Source organism: Schistocerca serialis, chromosome 8 (assembly GCF_023864345.2).
Source record: "Schistocerca serialis cubense isolate TAMUIC-IGC-003099 chromosome 8, iqSchSeri2.2, whole genome shotgun sequence".
In the NCBI taxonomy this organism is placed as follows: Eukaryota; Metazoa; Arthropoda; class Insecta; order Orthoptera; family Acrididae; genus Schistocerca; species Schistocerca serialis.
The window spans coordinates 92,074,448-92,093,296 of record NC_064645.1 but is presented as its reverse complement, the minus strand read 5'-3'; the positions used below and the strand labels follow the sequence as shown (position 1 = coordinate 92,093,296).

General features: G+C 39.7%; 1 protein-coding gene across 1 annotated transcript in view; it reads left to right on the top strand.

Moving 5' to 3' along the window:
* The window catches only part of LOC126416840 (serine/threonine-protein phosphatase 6 regulatory ankyrin repeat subunit A), a 448,195-nt gene that overhangs the window by 419,870 nt on the left and 9,476 nt on the right, over positions 1 to 18,849 (top strand). Inside the window, exons 20-21 of the mRNA XM_050084723.1 lie at positions 13,125 to 13,475; positions 13,903 to 14,028. Of these exons, the coding sequence (XP_049940680.1) occupies positions 13,125 to 13,475; positions 13,903 to 14,028 (477 nt within the window). The remainder of the gene's footprint in view (positions 1 to 13,124; positions 13,476 to 13,902; positions 14,029 to 18,849) is intronic.

Below are 18,849 nucleotides of genomic sequence, written 5' to 3'. Positions count from 1 at the left end.
CTACAGTCAATAAAACACAAAACGTGTGTGATATTGGCAGGAAGGCTAATTCAGCTGAATGCACAGTGCAGTTGGCTAGGATCATAGTAATGTTGGTTTTGAATTTCTTTCCATCACTTGATTGATTTACTGGAAGAATGGCCTTAATGTATTATAATGCAAAATGAGCATTTAAAATTAAGGTTGACATTTGTAAACAGTACAAGAAAACAAGTAATATTTTATACATACTTAAGCTTAACAGTGTTACAGGTCAAATAAGTTATGTCATTAGCTTATAAGTAATCTTTAACACTTGTAGTTGTTTCTGGAAGGCAAATGAGCAGATGTTTGCTTATTGGAAAGCCTGTCTTGCATTCTTTGATAAACAGAACCTTTGCATACATGCATATATTTCAGCTATACTCACAATATTGCGTGCTGAATTCTTTCAGTATAAAAACATTGTAGTGTAATTGAAAAGAAGCAAGTTTCTGTATGGGCTACTGGTACTTAAAAAAAAGAGGTCCTGACAAACAGAGTGGAAATGCCATGATCAAAACTTCTATGCACTACAAAGTTATGATTCAGTTTATTGTTAAATACTAAGAATAATAGCATCCCACAGGCTGAATAAGGCACTAGAAATATTACATGCAGTCGTAAGCATATTCACAGAATATCTATCTCTTAATTGCAACTAATTTGTGCATTTTTGCCTTTCTTTTCACTGATGATGTGTAGAAATGTGTGCTTACATGAAATAGGGCTGTCAAAAGTATATTTGAGTGTTGTTGCTTCATTTATGGAGTTCATAATGTTTTGCTTCTATTTATTTTTACAAATGGTTGTAGACAGGTGTGTGCATATAGAATAGGTTTCTCAGTTCTATATTCATGTGTAATTACTGTTTTCGTAGCAATCATTTTGTTTTGCTATACCTTCTGCTAAATCCATTTATGTTGCTTGCAGGCACAGCTGAAGAAGGTGGTTCAGTGATTTTTGCTTGTCAGTATTTATTGATTTTTGTGTTGAGTGTTTTCAGTTTTCTGGCTTTGTATTTATAATATGATAGCTATAATCCAGTTGTAATCATATATTCTCAACTGTTTAGTAATTTAAAGTTGAAACTCTTTCACTACTGCATAAGACTGCAAAGATTTTTTGATGAATAGAGTGGATTGTTTGTTTACACATCTCAGTTTTAGTTATCCCATTCATTTTAGTTACTTTTTGGCTGCAGAGGTTCTGTTGATAGCTCTGTTGTTGGAACTCCACCTACCTTGGTTATCACGCAATCATGTTTGCTGAATACCACATTTTGTGTTAACTGTACTGAGAGCTGTTTTACAGGCCTTTCTGAGAATGTAGCTGCAGTCACTAGTTATCAATTGGTCCTTGGTTTTAATTTGGATGGCCTCTTTGAAACAGTCTCAATATTTGGATGTTTCTGCCATAATCCTGGTGAAATTATATTCTGTAGTATGTATCAAACAATGGAAACTCTAGGTTGGAATATCAGCAAAAAAGAAAAGGATATATTGCTACTTACCATAAAGATGATACAAGTCATAACACTGATGGACATTATGTTGTAAAAATTTTAAAACATAAGATCTGATGATGACAGCATAGCTGTATTGAAACCAGTCATGCAATAGAATTCTTTTGTAGCAAACTTAGCTTGTGAAATTCTCTTCAGTTATCATATATAAAACATTTCAGGAAGGGTGGGGGCGCGGGTGGGGGGGGGGGGGGCTGCAGTGATGCGGAAAACGCTGCAGTCATTTTCGTAATGCAGAAACAGAGTAATTTATCTGACATCCAAAAGGGCATGATTATTGGCTGTTGGCCCACATGTAGAAGCATTTCCAAAATGGCAAAGTTTGTAAACTGTTCACAGGCTACTGGGATTAAAGTATACCACACAAGCCAAATGGTGCTCTTCAAAACCAGCACTGAGGCAACTGTATTGAACCATGGGCCACAGATGACAGGGTGAACAGCAATGCAAAGACGTGCAGGCAAATAGGTGTGCAACTGTTGAAAAACTGACGACACAGATGAACAGTGGCTCCTCAATGACCGTTCAGCGAATGTTGCTGTGTGTAGGCCTCTGCAGAAGGTGCCTGGTTCACATACCCCTGCTATTCATCAGAGACATGTGTTGGAATTCGCACGCCAGTACCACAGCTGGACGTCCACTGAGTCGTGACTATTGGCCTTGAATCACGTTTTATGCTCCATCGGACAGACTGCCACCGGAATTTAGTGTGTGAAATGTCTGAAAGCAAACATCCTGTGACAGTTGTTGGAAGAGGGCAGAGGAGGGAGCATTATGGTTGGGAAACGTTTTAATGGCATTCTGTGGGTGATCTTGTCATTCTCAAAGGCACAGTGGACCAACAAAAGTATGCACCTATCATTTGAGACATGTCCACAGCTACATATCAGTTTGTTTTTCCTCAACACAGTGGCATCTACCAGCAGGACAATAGTGTGGCATATGCGTGGTTCAAAGAGCACCAGGATCAGTTTAGTGTACTGTCCTGGCCACCAAAGTCCCTGGATTTAAACCCAATTGAGCATCTATGGAACAACCTCGGTTGAACTGTTCACACCATAGATCCTCAACTGAGAAACCCAGCACAGTTGCACATGGTGCTTGAGTTGGCATGGCTCCACATCCATGGCAGTACCTTCCAGAACCTCTTTGACTCTCTTCTTCCTGCATGTCTTCACTGCAAAAGGTGGTTATTCAGGCATTTGACTGATGGTCACATTAATGTCATTGGACAGTGTCCACTGACACTGCAGCTTCCACCACCAAAACTACCATGAACATCCTAGAGAAAGTTTTGAGCTCTTAAATCTTGGAAAATGTAGACAGAATATATGTTAATAGAATGTGCCTGAACCACCTTCATTTTACAGATGACATTGTACTTTTTGCATCTGGTGCTGATATACTACAACAGTGGATGAAAGAACTTGATAGACAAACTTTTAAATTTACACCTATAATTGATTGTAATGAGACTAATGTAATGCTCATTGTATAAACTGATAGGAAGTAGTACAGAACAGCAATGCAGTCATAGAACGAATTGATGGTGTTTTGTGTTTTGAGGAGGTGGCGATGATGATGACTGGATGGACAGGAAAAGAACTGAAGAGTGAAAATGGCCTGAAGAGCGTTTAGTAAACTGAATAAGATTTTCCAATTCCAAGCTTCCACCATGAAACAGGAAGTACAGAATTAATATACATTGATAGTTTTGACAGAAGGCTATGAAGCTTTGAATTTTAGAATGAAAAACACTAAAAATACTGGGTGGCACTTAGTGAACAGTAGGGAAATGAATGTTGGAAATTACTAGGAGAGGCAGGATGAAATGGAGTTAGGGGAGGCTTGTAGCGATGGGACTGGATAGCTAATCTACAAAGTACTTTCTTTGTTAAATTCTAAGAGATAAGAGTAGACTGATAGATGAACTAATGGAAGCTGTATGGACAACATTTAAAAAACCATGCAACAGAAAATGCCAATAGTGGAAGAGTACAGTACATATAAAAGTTTGGAGGAATCCTTTGTGGAGCAGTGGATGGCAGTTGGTTGATGGTGATAATGATGAAACTGTTTTCTTTGCTAACTGATATTTCTTTTTTAATCTGTAGAAAACAATCATGCATGTGGGACAGACTAGCCATCTAGAAGTAGTGTTACTGTCTAGAAGGATATCATCCCTGTCATACAAGTGTAAGAAACTCACATTTGTGTATCTGCAGATGGTGCACCTTTGGTAGATAATAAAGAAATCACACTCTCAGAAGAGATGGAAAAATACTTCAGAATTATATTCTTCACTGACATTTTCACCAACTTGTTTGTGCTCATGCCAGCATAAAGAAAATTCAGTGTTGACAATGTTTTGTAGAGTTTAACATTTCTTCCTCTCTGAAGACGAAAACTTACTTTCATGGTTATACTTTGATTGTGTTACCTTATAACATTAATTTGTGCTTCTATTTTCTGTTTTTCCATTTCCTCTCCCCACCTGACCCACGCCCTCTTGAATTCTTTTTACTGCAGTTTCTCTCTCAAACTACTCTTACTTAAAAGCTCATTAGACACAACATTAGTCACCTACTTAAAAGAAGATAATGGCTGCTTTGGTGTAAGACTAGTTTCATCACATGACCCTCCATTTCTGACAGAAGTCATACCAGTGAAGTGGTGTCTATGTGCCAGTCAGCTGAATGGAATCAGCATAGTAAGATGGGTTGACATGGACAGATGACAGGATGACTGAAAAGAGCTATTGTGTTTGGACATGCTGTTGACCACATCACAAATGAAGTTCCCCAATGTGTTGGTGTATCAGTGTGGACTATCCAGTGTGTATTCATGTAACGGTGTACCACTTGCATTTAAGTAACACAGGGTAAGAACAGTGATGATAAAAAGATTTTAACCAGCATGGACTGGAGACAAGTATCATACCTCATGAAGGACAACTGATTTCAAATCTGGGACTAATTGCTGCTGTTGGTGAATGTAGGTCCATCTCAACCAGTTTCTGAGTGAACATTGTGAATGGAAATGCAGGCAAAGGGCAATTAGAGTAGGGTACTTCACAAAAGGCCATTTCTTTCAGTGGCACATAAAGATGTGGGTCTTCAGTAGGCCATGCAATACAGAAACTGGGGTGTAACTGAGTGCATGCACATAGTGTACTGTGACAAGTTGTGATTATGCCATTTTTTCAAATGATGCAAGGTGTTAAGTGCAGAGATGTCTCCATGAGGCTTTTAACCTACAGTGTGTGGAGCCAGACAGGTTCTGTTATGTTTTCAGTAAGTCCAAGCTGTCCTAGGTGCAACATTCTTTCAGGAAAATCAGATTGTCCAACACTATTCACCAATGTATTTACTCATAAAGCACATGATGGCAACACATAACTATAACACCATAACTTGTCCCAGCTTACCAAACTACAATCACCGCAAAAGACTACTGTTTTATTTGTGGTAACAGTGCAAACATTTGACTAAACAATTTTCAAACATTGACCAACTGAGTCACTGTAAAAGACAAGAAACAGTTAATGCAATGTCAGTGTGTCAAACTGTTCATTCTGCACAAACTGAAGCTATGTAAGGGATTAACTTGTTAGAGTCCCACAGTCAGGTGAAGGAAAAGAAAGAGAGTGAGAGGGACATGAATCTTTTGGAATTGAATGAAATTCACCTTCCCTTTCCATGTGAAAAATAGGAAAAATTTGCTCTTATCAGATGGCAGCAGATGTAAATGTGGAAGTGGTACAAATATTAAGTTTTCAAAAGAGTGTATCTTTAATTGAAAAGAGAGAGAAAAGGGCTGTGTTGTAACAGACAAACATTTGTGCTTAACTGCAACTCAAACCTGGATAACGGTAATCAGTCAGTGTTTAACTCTTTGGAGACTGACCACTTAGAAGAATACTGGGCTAGGAAACTGGCCATTTATGCTATTTTTGTGAAGTGTTACTGGCACATATTTAACTGCTATATCTTCAAGCATTAAAAACCTGGTTTCAGATAAAGCACAGTCCAAACAGAATTTGAAAGACTTCTTGGTAGACAACTCCTTCTGCTCTAGAGATGGAAATTTAACAGGGACTGCTAGACCAGGTTAAGTAAAAATGCATGTCTGATTTCAGTTTTTACAGCACTTGGTCACAACTGTCAAGATTACATATTTTGTGTATGATGAATTTATTAAAAGTGCATAACTATATTTCATTCTGATAGTGTATTAATTCTGTAAATATTAGCAGTTTGAGTATACTGTAACACTTTTTATGTTATACTTTCTGACTTATTCCACACCCACAAGAATCATCTCATTTTTGGGGCTGTGGAACAAAAAACGAATCTAATCTAAAGAGTTAAATACATATCACAACAGGATCAAGCTTCAAGATTTATTTTTCATATTTACTTTAGTTCTTTGATTTATAACAAATGTAAAAAAATAAATGTCATGTAGCACTACAGCCTGGTGAAAGTCTTTTGATTGGATGCCACTTCGGCAACTTGCGTGCCCTTAAAACCGGTGGCACCCAGTTTTCTCTGAATGAATATCCATCAAAGTACTAGCAAGGGCCAGTGTTGCTTAACTATGGTGATGGGCAGGAACCAGTGTTACCAACACGACAAGGCCATTAGCTATAACAAATTTTAAAATATTGATGACAGAAACTATAATTATCCTCGCAAGAAAAAAGTGTAAGGTGAGGTATTGAGCAAATTCTTCTTCTCGAGCTTCCAAAATTTCTTGCTCAATCAACAGATGTGACACATTTGTAGAAGAATTACACTAAACTGTGAAACCTAATGACTACATTTACAAAATTATGTCAATGTGATCATATTGGCTCAACTGTTCACAGCAGGTGCTATTACATTCGCTAATGTTTCTTTTGAAATAATTCTGGAAACTGACAACAGGAGGTAGCACCAGTCAAGGAACATGTAGCAAGACGTCTATACATTGTTCTCATGTGAAACAAATCTGGCATTCAAGGGACAGGTGGCTCACGCATCAAGAAACTCGTGCCCTGACCTGTACTCGGGTGCAGTCTTTTTAACACAAAATTGTGGCATTTCCACAGCGTTACCTCCATATTAGTTTATCTGAAAACACCTCCAGGTCTGGCTCAAATTTTCATTGCCACTGATGTTGCTTCTACCATCTCCAAACACCACTACCCACAGTTCCCCCACAGGGTGTATGAGAATGCTATTGGAAAACCATGGCCTACCAAGTCATAAGGATATACAGTATACCAACTGTGTTAAACACATTAAAATAAAATAGAGTCAGAGGGGATGAAATCAGTAAAGATGCAATAATATGAAATGAAATCATAACAATTGTTCAAAAATGGGAAACCTGCAACGTGATGAATACACTGTGAAAAATGAAAACTTGTGCCAAACCACTTCACAAACCCAGAACATCTCCTTATTGTGAGCAGCTGCCTAGGCTATTGGACTGCCTAAGCAAACCTCCACGCTTGAGATACACTATCATTGGCATTAATGTTCCTTCCTGTAAGTCCTGAGGGCTACAACCAGAGGTCCTTCCAATTGGTATGTGGGGGAGCATCACTGGAGTGACCAGATTTGGTGGGTGATGGCTTTGTCGGCTAAAGGGATGTATATGGATTGACTTAAATTCATTGAAATGAAACAAATAGTATCAGTGGGAGTGAAATCAATGAAGATGCAACAATATGAAATTAGATCCCTGAAAAACTACTCAGAAATCTGAACCAGCAATGTACTGAATATGTTGTGAGAAATAACTTTGTGCCATACTGAAACTTAAACATACATCGTGTGCTTATTATTGCGGCCCAGCGCACCGGCTTATGTACAGCTGTTTGCACGTGGCACAGCACTTGCTGTGCCATCTGTGCCAAGTTGTCAGCCGTACATGCACGCGCTGTTTAATCACAAGCACATACTGTATAGGGTTACAACACTCCTTCCCCCTTTGTGGAAAACTATTCATTGTGGAGATGCCCATGTCTTCATCAGATGGAGCTAACTGCTGGAGCATGTGTCATGCTGTCATAGGTATCAGTTTCATAGGAGAATACAGTCCAAAATGGCACGGGCATCACAGGCGTGGTGTGAACTTCCCCATCAGAGACCATAAGGGGACACCGGTGATGGAGGCTCCATATCCATGTTCACATCTGGCACTCAGCAACAGAGGTGGTGGCGGCAGAAATGGTGGCAACATGGGCTGGGGAGATGGAGACAACCTGTCGCTAATTGCTCTGCCTGGCAGTGGCACCCAGATTGAAGAAGGGCACAGGAGTTGAGGGGGCATAGACCACACTGTGAGGGTCAGCGCAGATGGTGGAGGCAGCCGCAGGAGTGTTGGGGTCTCTGGCACATAGTCAGTCACATGTGGGAGGAGCTGGTCATAGTGTCAGGACACAAGCCATTAGAGGTGCACATGACACAGAGTCAGGGACCTCTGCAATGATGGATGACCACTGGTATCCACTTAGTGGTGCTGGCCAAACCTGCAGGCTCAGATGGTGGAGCCCAAATGGAACCCATCCGAGGTGGATGCCGGCTGGTAGCCAGGAGTTGGCCAGAGCAGATAAAGCAGCATACGAGGCTGGCAGCCGTGAAGCAGTTCCACCGGGCTATGGTCGCCAATGATAGTGAACCTTTAGGAGCTCAACAACCTATCAAGGATTTCCTCAGAAGAAGACCAGGTGACATATTTTTTCATTTGAGTTTTTAGTCATTTCACCTAACCATTTGACTGAGGACAAAATGAAGGGGCTGTAACATGCCAAATACCACTCTTTGAACAAAAATCTTCAAAATCTTGAGACACAAATTGCAGGCTGGTGTCTGTCACAAGCATGTATGGTAATCTTACCAAAGAAAAAATCTTTGTGAGGCCCATGACTGTAGCCACAGTGGTTGTTGATGGGCAACAAACCACATAAGGAAAATTTGAGAAACCATCAACTAGTACAATCCAGAAGGAGTTAAGGGATGGATTCGCAAAAGGCGCTGGGGGGTACAGGCCATGAGGAAAGAGAGGCCCATGGTGCTACCCGATGGGTGGCGCACTGCAAGCAGACTGACAACACACACCTGATTTCATTGTCAATACCACTAAAATGTGTCAGTGGGCTAGCAACTTTGTATGAGAAATACCTCAGTAATCCATGTGGGGAAGGTGCATAACATCCCGCCACAGTGCGGACAGGACCACAACACTGGGAGCTGACTCTTCAGTATCCAACAATAGCACACATCAAGAACTGAGCAGTAGTATTGGAGAGCATAATAATTACACAAAGGGTCTGACAACTGGTGCAGTGGTTTATCTGGCAAGCCGAGGTAGACAAAGGGAACAACCTGATGCAAGACAGAATTGGCTGTGACAGCTGCCGACAGTTGAAAATTGGTAATGGGAAAACCATCAACAGTGTTTTGGCTTTGATGTCTAAATGGAAACACAAAGTTCATCCTGATCAAGTGCAAGGTCAAGACCAGTCAACAACTGAGAAAGAGCACCGGCATTAGCGTGTTATGCTGTGGGGTGGAAGGCAGTCTTGTAGTTATAGCACAACAGAAACAAGAGCTCAGTGTTGCAGGCGATGGGCCGCTTTGTCTGGAAGAGATGCCAAGGGATGAAAAAGAGAAACCAGACATTTATGATCAGTAATGAAATGAAATTTAGAACAGTAGATGAAAACATGAAATTTTTTGAGTGGGTACACAATAGCAAGTGCTTCTTTTTCTATCTGGGAGTGGCACTGTTGTGCCTGATTCAGTGTGTTTGAAGTGTATGCAACAGTGTGTTAGTCATCCATGCATTTTTGCATGAGAATGGCTCCTAGAAGGTAATTAAGCAAGGTGCTGAATGTAATTTTGACTTCAATAGGATAAAAGCACACTCACAGGCAAGTGATTAGTGTAAAACCCTTACATGAGAGAGCATGAAGGTCCTGAGCCACTGTGGTCACATCATGAAGAAATTTATGGCAGTACACAATCTTCTTCAGCCCACCAAAAATGACATAAACACAGGAAGACAGGTGTGGACTCTATTGAGGGTGACTGAGGACCTCGCTTCTGAATGTCTGCAATATCTCCGTGACAGTGTTATCTATATGAGGCCCTTTCATTTTCACGGTACAAACGACCACACTGGTGAGCTGCCCTGATTGTTTTGAGTTGATTGCTTTGTGAAGAGTGATCAAGGTTTGTGTGTAAACTGCACTTTCACCATTTTCCTATGGTGCAGCAAGTTGATACAAAGGGGACCCTTTTAGTCAGGGAAGGAGGTGAGCATATCCTTTTCACCCTTGTGTGCATGGTCTTGGAGTTTTTGGGTAGCAGTGAGTTTGCCTGCTTCCACTGGAGACTTTATCATTTTGACTCGGACTCAAAGTGATGACTCCACATCTCATCTCCAGTGACCACTCAAGACCAGAACTCATTCACTTACTTGGCATAGTGCTGCAGATGTTCAAGGGAGAGTCCCACTCAATATGCTTCCTCTGATAGCTGAAGACTTTTTGAAATTTCAATCTGTATTTAATGAGGCATCAACACTTCTGATGCTTGATCCGGCCTCTGCTGCTTTGGCTGCTACTGTAATTCACTTGTCAGGAATAACGAGGGCATTCACCTGCTGGACAAAGGCACCAGCAAAGTGGTGTGGCATTCCAGACTGAGTATAATCAACCGATGCCATCTGTCATTCCCTCAGTCATTTGTGCCACACCCTGACCATTGCAAAAGACATGCAGTGCTCTCCGTACACATGTGTCATTTTTTGATGAATCTTCATTCCTCATGTTCCTTCTGCTGTCATGAAGTAAATTATACCTCATTGGTCTCCTTTTGAAGTCTCCTTTTCATTGCTCTGAGCACAGCTGTGAAGCAATGGACATTGATACATGTGCATGCTCACTCTGTCATCATGGAGGTATGTGCTCATGTCCTTTAGTGGTGAGTTTGGAACCTCAGCAAGCACTCTAATAGGGACAGCACCCTCTTCTTCAGGAAATGACACAATGATATTTTCAGCCATTTACAGTCTCCAGCTCTCTTCTTTTTGAATGCACTGTATGTTTTAATCAAAGTATAGATGGAGAGTGCAATGATCCGCATGTATATGGCCTCAGATTTGAGTTTATCTTTTTATGGTTATCAGTTTCCGCACCTGAAATAGATTTATGTATGACTATGGTGGTGCAGTATGATCAGCCATTGTAGCAGATGTTGCAGGCTTGCTTAACACTGGAATTGAAATTCTTCTACATATATAGAACTCTTATCAATAAATAAGAAGACTTTCTCCTTTAACAATTTTCAAACATTGTTTCATAACATACATTAAATTTGTGTCACAAACACTGTCTTCACGTATGCATACACCATAATTACTCAACCACGCAAACAATTGGGTTTCCACTCATCTGGTATGAGATGTTCCTGGGGAGGGTCCACTGGGGCTCAAACCACACAGTAACCCTGGGTTCAGTGTGGGGCGGCAGTGGGGTGGGTGGACTGCTGTGGCCCATTGTGGAGTTGTGAACCACAGTGGACTGTGGCAGGACGCAGCCTCTCCATTGTTTCTAGGTCCCCAGTTTATATATACAATACAATACATTAAATTCCAAATGAGACTTTGCACCATAAGGAACGTCTCATTACATGCAAAAACGCTTAACAAAAACTCCAAAAAGTTTCAACTAAACAGCAAAATTTTTTAAAGATTTCCATCATCATTTGTCTGGTAGGTAGATACAGTGTTAAACATCACTCTGCCGGAGTAATATGTAAGACCACAGGAGGGTCTTCCATTTCATTTCAGTTAATTTAATTCAATTGGAAATATGATTATAGTTCAAATAAAGTAACTATCAGTTAACAGATTGCAATGGAAGGGCAGTGTTGCCAGCATGCGACTGGCCACACTTGACGAGCTCTGCATCTACCTTCTAAACAGGCAACACATGGGGTGCTTTGAATTTGAGAAAGATCTGTTATTGGCTTGTGGTTGGCCCCTGCCACTTGACATACTGAAATGTCAGCCACCAAATTACTTTAATTGAAGTATAGTTTAGGAGTCTCTTCCACTGTTTCATACTTTGTCTCCTTTGATCTGGGATCCCTGGATGACGTTCTTATGAAGTTGTTGAATGATTCTAATTCTTTGCAACCATTTTTTCTCTTTTTCCAGATTAGGGAAGCTGCATTTTATTTATCCTTGCCTTTGCCTGCTACAAAAGTGGAAGTTTTTTTCTGTTGATAGTGTATTGTAATTTAATTTTGAAGAACACTTGCTTCATAGATTCAGTTTTCATTTACTGCTTTTGTTACTACTTTATGATCACCCTTTCCTCTCCTTGTAGTCACATAATATTATAATGAATATACAGCTTCAAACATTTGCAGAACTGCTTTCTCGTTTCAGCTACAGCATTGTTGTAGTCTGAACTGCACATTTGTGTTCAGCTTTTCATTGACGTAAATATCTGAAAAAGATAACTTATTTTTAAAAAAATTTCCAAAAAAATAGGGCTTCCATACTGGGTATACCTTGAATGATTTTTGGGAAATCAACATTATTCTTACCTTATAAACTGAATGTTTAGATATTGTTCCCATGACTAAAAATCATTTCTACATATTGAATTTTTTGATGTTTTTGCTGACATTACATTCTGTTACCTCATAAGTAAGTTAAAAAATTAGAACTTGGGACTTTCTTTCTACAGAAATACAAATGTTTGTACTGAATTACTTTATTCACCAACCAAATGTTATAAATTCTTGTGGAGAACAGGTGCTCTCTGGAGAAAAGATGCTCAGAACATTGATCTATTTTTTTATTTTTTTATTTTTTATTTATTTATTTATTTTATTTTTTAAATTTTTTCCCCTCCTCCTTCCCATTTAGTAATCTGTCATCCTTTCCTGTTTCCTTTTTGCTCTTTTCCATTTACAGTTTGGCCCCATCCTCTTTCTTCCCCCCCTGTTCACCTTAAGCACTTTTCCGTACTTACCATAACACATTTTCTTATTTTTCCCTAATCTCTCATACCCTCATTTCCATCTTGCATCAACAGTGTTTCTAAATCTAATTTTTTGCATTTTTTGATTAATTTCCTTTTCCTAGTATACAACAATTGGCTCTATGAATCTTTAACAAACATAATACTGTATCAGCGGCAGGCTGTTCTGGTTTTGCAAAGTTATCAGTAGTGAAAGAGTTTGCAGAATGAATCTTTAACTTTTTGCACAGTTTCAATCTGTCAGGAAGTTTAATTGAATTAGTTTCTTTTAAAGACTTTGTCTTTTCCACTACACAGATTTTAAAATATTTTTCTTTGAATTTTTTGATGACATATATTTTGATTTTCACATAAATGTTTAAGTATTACATTATTTCAGATTAAAATAAAATATTTTTAACTTTATATTTATAACATAAAATCATTAGAGTAAACCTTTTGTTTAAAGTGATACCATTGAAAAATGTTGCTACTACCAAAATGACCACTACATTCTGAAAACTGAGTTGTCTTTTTTTGTACCTATTTCAGTGTATCTCACACCACTGGAAGCATTTGAATTGCTGTTTTTTGCTGTGTTTGGGATGACAACTGTTGAAAATGTCAGAAAACATACTAACAAGACTCAGCCAGATTGGACGAATGCTCTCTTTAAGGGCATGTTCATGGTGTACATGCTGGTGTCTGTTGTTGTATTGATAAATCTGCTTATTGCTATGATGAGTGACACATATCAGCGTATCCAAGCACAGTCAGATATTGAGTGGAAATATGGTTTAGCAAAGCTAATTCGCAATATGCATCGTACTACAACCACTCCGTCACCATTAAATCTCATTACATCATGGCTTCTTTACTTCCTTCGTTTATGCAAGCAGAAGAGTAAGTTGTTATACTGTTATGTTATAAGAGTCGTACATGTAATCTGATCTGCTAGTAGTTTTCTACAGCAGTATATTACATGCTACACCTAAAAGCAAGTTTTCAAGTATATCCTTTGCATGTGAATAAAAATCAATAGCTTATGCATACTCATTTCTTAACAAGTGTATCACTTTTATTAGAGTATACGAATTAAATTTACTGATACTGTAACAAAATTTAAAAAAAAAAACAGCTCTAGAACTAAAATGAAGGCTTCTGAAAATAAAAAGTTGTTGTAGCTAGCTTATATAAAAGGAAAGTTGATATGAACTATTAAAATGTTATGTCATATTTTTAGATTTAAAAACTAGCTGCACAGTTACATTAATGATATAATTATATTAAACATAAAGTTACAATAACATGGTTACCTTGAACTTTTCAGTGACAAAACGTAAGAGACCCAGTCTGGTGCAAATGATGGGTCTCCAGAGGTCTAGAGCCAGTGCAAGATCAAAAATGGGAGCAAAATGGCTAGCAAAAGTTAAGAAAGGCCAAGTTGCTCCTAAAGGTATGAAAGTCTTACCAGGCATACCAAAAGTATTTTCTTTTTTATGCAAGTCATTGTTTCATGATGCTAATTTAGATGTTATTGTAAAAAAAATCAACAATTCCAAGTCAATCCAGATGAGGGGGAATAATGACACTATTATACACCGTATAGGGGAGGTGTTGAGTCACAGACAAGCATAAAAAAATACATATACACACACACACACACACACACACACACACACACACACACACACACTAAACTGTAGATCCCATTAATGATGACGTCCTTCAAGGATATGATACGAATGATTTATGTATGAAAATGTCATTTGTTGTCAAGTCTTTATTAATGACTTAGAGATGCTCCCTCTTTTTATATCGTAAATGGATGCAATTTTACCTTAAGTTACTGCAGTTCTAATTTTAATACTAGTATTCATGTTATTGAGTGTGCACAGTTGCAGAATAAAGATTTTTTACAATCAGAAAGCATAAACAGTCCATTTATGTGCTATAATTTTCCTAGTATAAGACCAAACCCTGTAACACTCTCTCACACACGGGCACCAAATTCACACCTCATGCCATACCAACATTGAGTATTTGTGGTCAGCTGGCTGGTTAGGGGATGGCAAGGGAAAATGAAGAGGGTAAGGGAGTGGGAATGTAACAGTCAAGCAGGGGAGCTGGTGGACGCTTAGGCCATGGGTATGTTGGTGGGCTGTGGCCACTTGCACAGTTTGAAGGAGCTGCTGCTGAGTGGTGTTGTGTAATTTAAGATTCTCAGGAGTAACATGTTCTAATATTATTCTCTTAGTTCAACAAAAGATGCTTGTGAAAGTGGAAGACATATTTTAGGCAACTGTGGTACACACTTATGTTGACCTGTGCAGAAATGATGAACGAAGCACAGACACAGGTCATTGGCAAAGCACAACAGCAATTGAGTGTCTCCATCTGCTGTGAAGGGGCCGCTTGTGCTTTGCATTGTGACCTGGCAGTTTTTTGGATGGCAGAGAGAAGAGGCACTGCCTACAGTGTAAACGTACAAGAAAACAATTGAAAGAGTCTTGATGTCTGGTATATAACATGGCCTAATGTACATACAGGACAAATGTAACTGTCACATGTTGTGTCACTGCCAAGTAACATAGCTCAGTGAAACTTGGACCGTACATGGAAAGAACTGCCACAATATAGTACAGAAGGCAAGTGAAAGAAATGCACAATAAGGCGAACACATATGACCTTATATTCCAAGAAAATAGTTACACAGAAGTCACCGTGATTTGTGATTATCCACTAGGTATTACAAAAGGCCAGACATGTTTCTGAATAGGATGTGTGATCACTATGGACAGCAGTGCATGCTGTGCAACATGCTCCCATGCTGGCCGTAAAGTTGGTAAGAGGTTCTTGTGGGAGGGCATTGCATTCCTCCATCACCATGGTTAACAACTGCTGAATGGTCATTGGTGCATGTGGACATTCTGCAAAACATCTCCCTAATGCCTTCCACATGTGCTCAGTGGAATTTAGGTCATGGGATGTACATGCCAGTTCAACAACTGTTCTTATTGTCAGCCATAAAAACAAAGTCAGGGTCGAATGCAACCCTGGAAAGACACACAGGGAAGGAGTACAGTGTCACAATAATGTTGACAGGTGCATTAGTGTGTTCAAAGATTTAGAGGTCAGTGCACCCATGTAACATTATGCCTTCCTACACCAGACTATGTTTACCACTAAAACAAACATGTAAACAATGTTTTTGTGTGCATTACGTGTTCCCACCTCTCATCATATGAGGGTATGTCTAGAATCACTACTCAAACAGAATCTGCTCCAGTCTGAGAATATCACACAAGCCCACTCCTCATTGTTCCAGTCACTATGCTCATGGCACTATCACAAACGCTGCTGTTGATGTGAGGGTGTTTATGGAGCACAATGTACTGATCATCTGGCAAAAAGACTATTCCCCATGCAGTCACTGTGCCAATGTGAAGCATGACATTGCATTTCTTGCAGTCCTGTTGTATGTAACTACAATTGCACCCATTGTCTGATGGTCATTCTAGCTTGTTGCATAATGTTGTTGTCATGCTGCCACTGTTGATCAAGGTCAACCACCTCCTCTCCTTTGGGCAGCAGTGCCTGTGGTTTGGAACACTCCCCATGCACATGAAACAGTTTTGTGAGCAATACCAAAGCCGTGGGCTACATACATCTCACTGCATCCTTCTTCCAGCTTTCTGGTGATTCTGCTCATGTAAAGTCATCCAGCTGATGTCTCTGAGCCATGCTATAGTAAAGAACACTACTATAGTGCATCGTGACCTCTCATTGATGGGCATGCACTGACTTCTTCTGTTCCTTCAACTACCTTGTGTTGTGTGGCCATCTCTATTTGGCAGTATAATACTCTGACCTCACATCAAGTGACATCCAGCTTTACGTGCATGACTGGGAGACCTCTGGCAACATGCTCCCACACTGTCATTCGTTTCCACCAAGTTGTTAATATGTTATGTTACTTTACCTATCTCATTCTTAAGTTTTGCAGAGCACTGTAATTACTGCTGGAATAAATGTAGTATATCTGCATTTGGTTGTTAATTAGTAGGTGCAATGTTTTCTCTTAGTATTTAGGAACTAATCATGAAATGTGGTGGCCAATAGGTGTAATGTATCATCATTGTGCAAGAGTAATTATTTCAACTTTGCTATTGATCTGTGTTCTAATTCCTATACTCAATTTTCACTGTTATATTAAAAGAACAGTTTGGACATAGTTTTTGATTTGTTGCTGTTGCCACTTAGGTAGTGGCCAGTCTTGGACTGAATACAGATTTGATGCATGTAAAGTTCCTGGGCAGGGGGCTGGAAAATGTCCCCAGTCTTTTGTTATAATAGAATCCAGTCATGATTCAGCCACTACTGTATAGCATGTTGGTGGAATGTCTATGATGAGGAGTGGAGATTCTAATTTAAATGCTCCAGTTGTCAAGATGGTACAAACCTTGATCTTGAAGAGTACTTTTATTAATGGGGTGTTGAGGTGAAATAGTCACTAGTGGGTAATCTCAAGGGAACTAGCACAACTGAATTGTTTTAGGCTTGCTCAGATGTGCAAGATGCTGACTAACTTTTAATTGTGTAGGTGCTTGTGAGATGAAAATGGATTATAATTCTCTCAGTCAAAAGCTGTCTGCTGTGTCAGCTAGCCAACTGGTAGAAACTTACTCCCTGCTTCCTAAGAGAGCTTGACATCCTACTGCCTGAGAGCAGTATACAGGGTGTAACAGCTAAATCTGGACAAATTTCAATTTGAATTTCCTGCCATATCGTAGTTCCACTGAAGGTGTTCTTGAAAGCCATAAACATCTAGTAAATAGTCAGAACCCCAAAATGGCCAAGACATTACGGACAGGTGTGGAGTACAACTGAAAAACCATGATTAATCAAAAGTCTTTGCACTGGACGTTCGTCCATTGAAATAGTTCAATTCTACTGGTACCTGAGATCAACTGTTTATGATATTCTGGCCAAGTATAATGCATTGGACAAGTCTGACGAAAGTTCTGATAACCAGGCTAGGAAACCTCATTTGACAAAACATGTGTCAGGAATTGCAGCAGTCATTGAAAAGACTCAGGAGCTGATTTCGGAGAACCTGGAGCTATCGCTTAGGAAATCGGCATCAGTATTGAATGTCAGCCAGCGAACAATGTGTCGGATGGCAGAGGAGGACCTCATATGAACCATTTAGCCCAAAACTGGCTCTCGGATAACATTGACATGTTCTGGTCAAAGGAGTTCTGGCCCCTGAATAGCCTGGATTTGGGCCCTATTGACTACTACATTTGGAGCACAGTTGAAAGACTTACCTGTAAGACAAGGTACCCTAATATCGAAGCAGCATTCACCAGTATGGACAGTGATATTTTAAAGAGTGCATGCAATCACTTCAGGACAAAATTAGAGGTTGAAGGGGTTACATAGGGTAATGTTACTCTTTATAGATACCGCTATGTATATGTAAAAATATTTTCAAAAAACAAAGATGCTGTAACTTACCAAATGAAAGCATTGGTATGTTGTTAGAGACAATAACAAACACAAACACACACACAAATTTCAAGCTTTCGCAACTGATGGTTGCTTCATCAGGAAAGAGGGAAGGAGAGGGAATGACAAAATGATGTGGGTTTTAAGGGAGAGGGTAAGGAGTCATTCCAACCCCGGGAGTGGAAAGACTTACCTTAGGGGGGAAAAAGGGACAGGTATACACACACACACACACACACACACACACACACACACACACACACACACACACATCCATCTGCACATATACAGACACAGGCAGACATATGTAAAGGCAAAGAGTTTGGGCAGAGATGTTAGTCAAGGCGGAAGTACAGAGGCAAAGATTTTGTTGAATGACAGTTGAGGTATGAGCGGCAGTAACTTGAAACTAGTGGAGGTTGAGGCCTGGTGGGTAATGGAAAGAGAGGATATACTGAACAGCAAGTTCCCATCTCTGGAGTTCTGATAGTTTGGTGTTAGTGGGAAGTATCCAGATAACCCGGATGGTGAAACACTGTGCAAGATGTGCTGGCCATGCACCAAGGCATGTTTAGCCACAGGGTGATCCTCATTACCAACAAACACTCTCTGCCTGTGTCCGTTCATGTGAATGGACAGTTTGTTGCTGGTCATTCCCACATAGAAAGCTTCACAGTGTAGACAGATCAGTTGGTAAATCATGTGGGTGCTTTCACACGTGGCTCTGCCTTTGATCGTGTACACCTTCCGGGTTACATGACTGGAG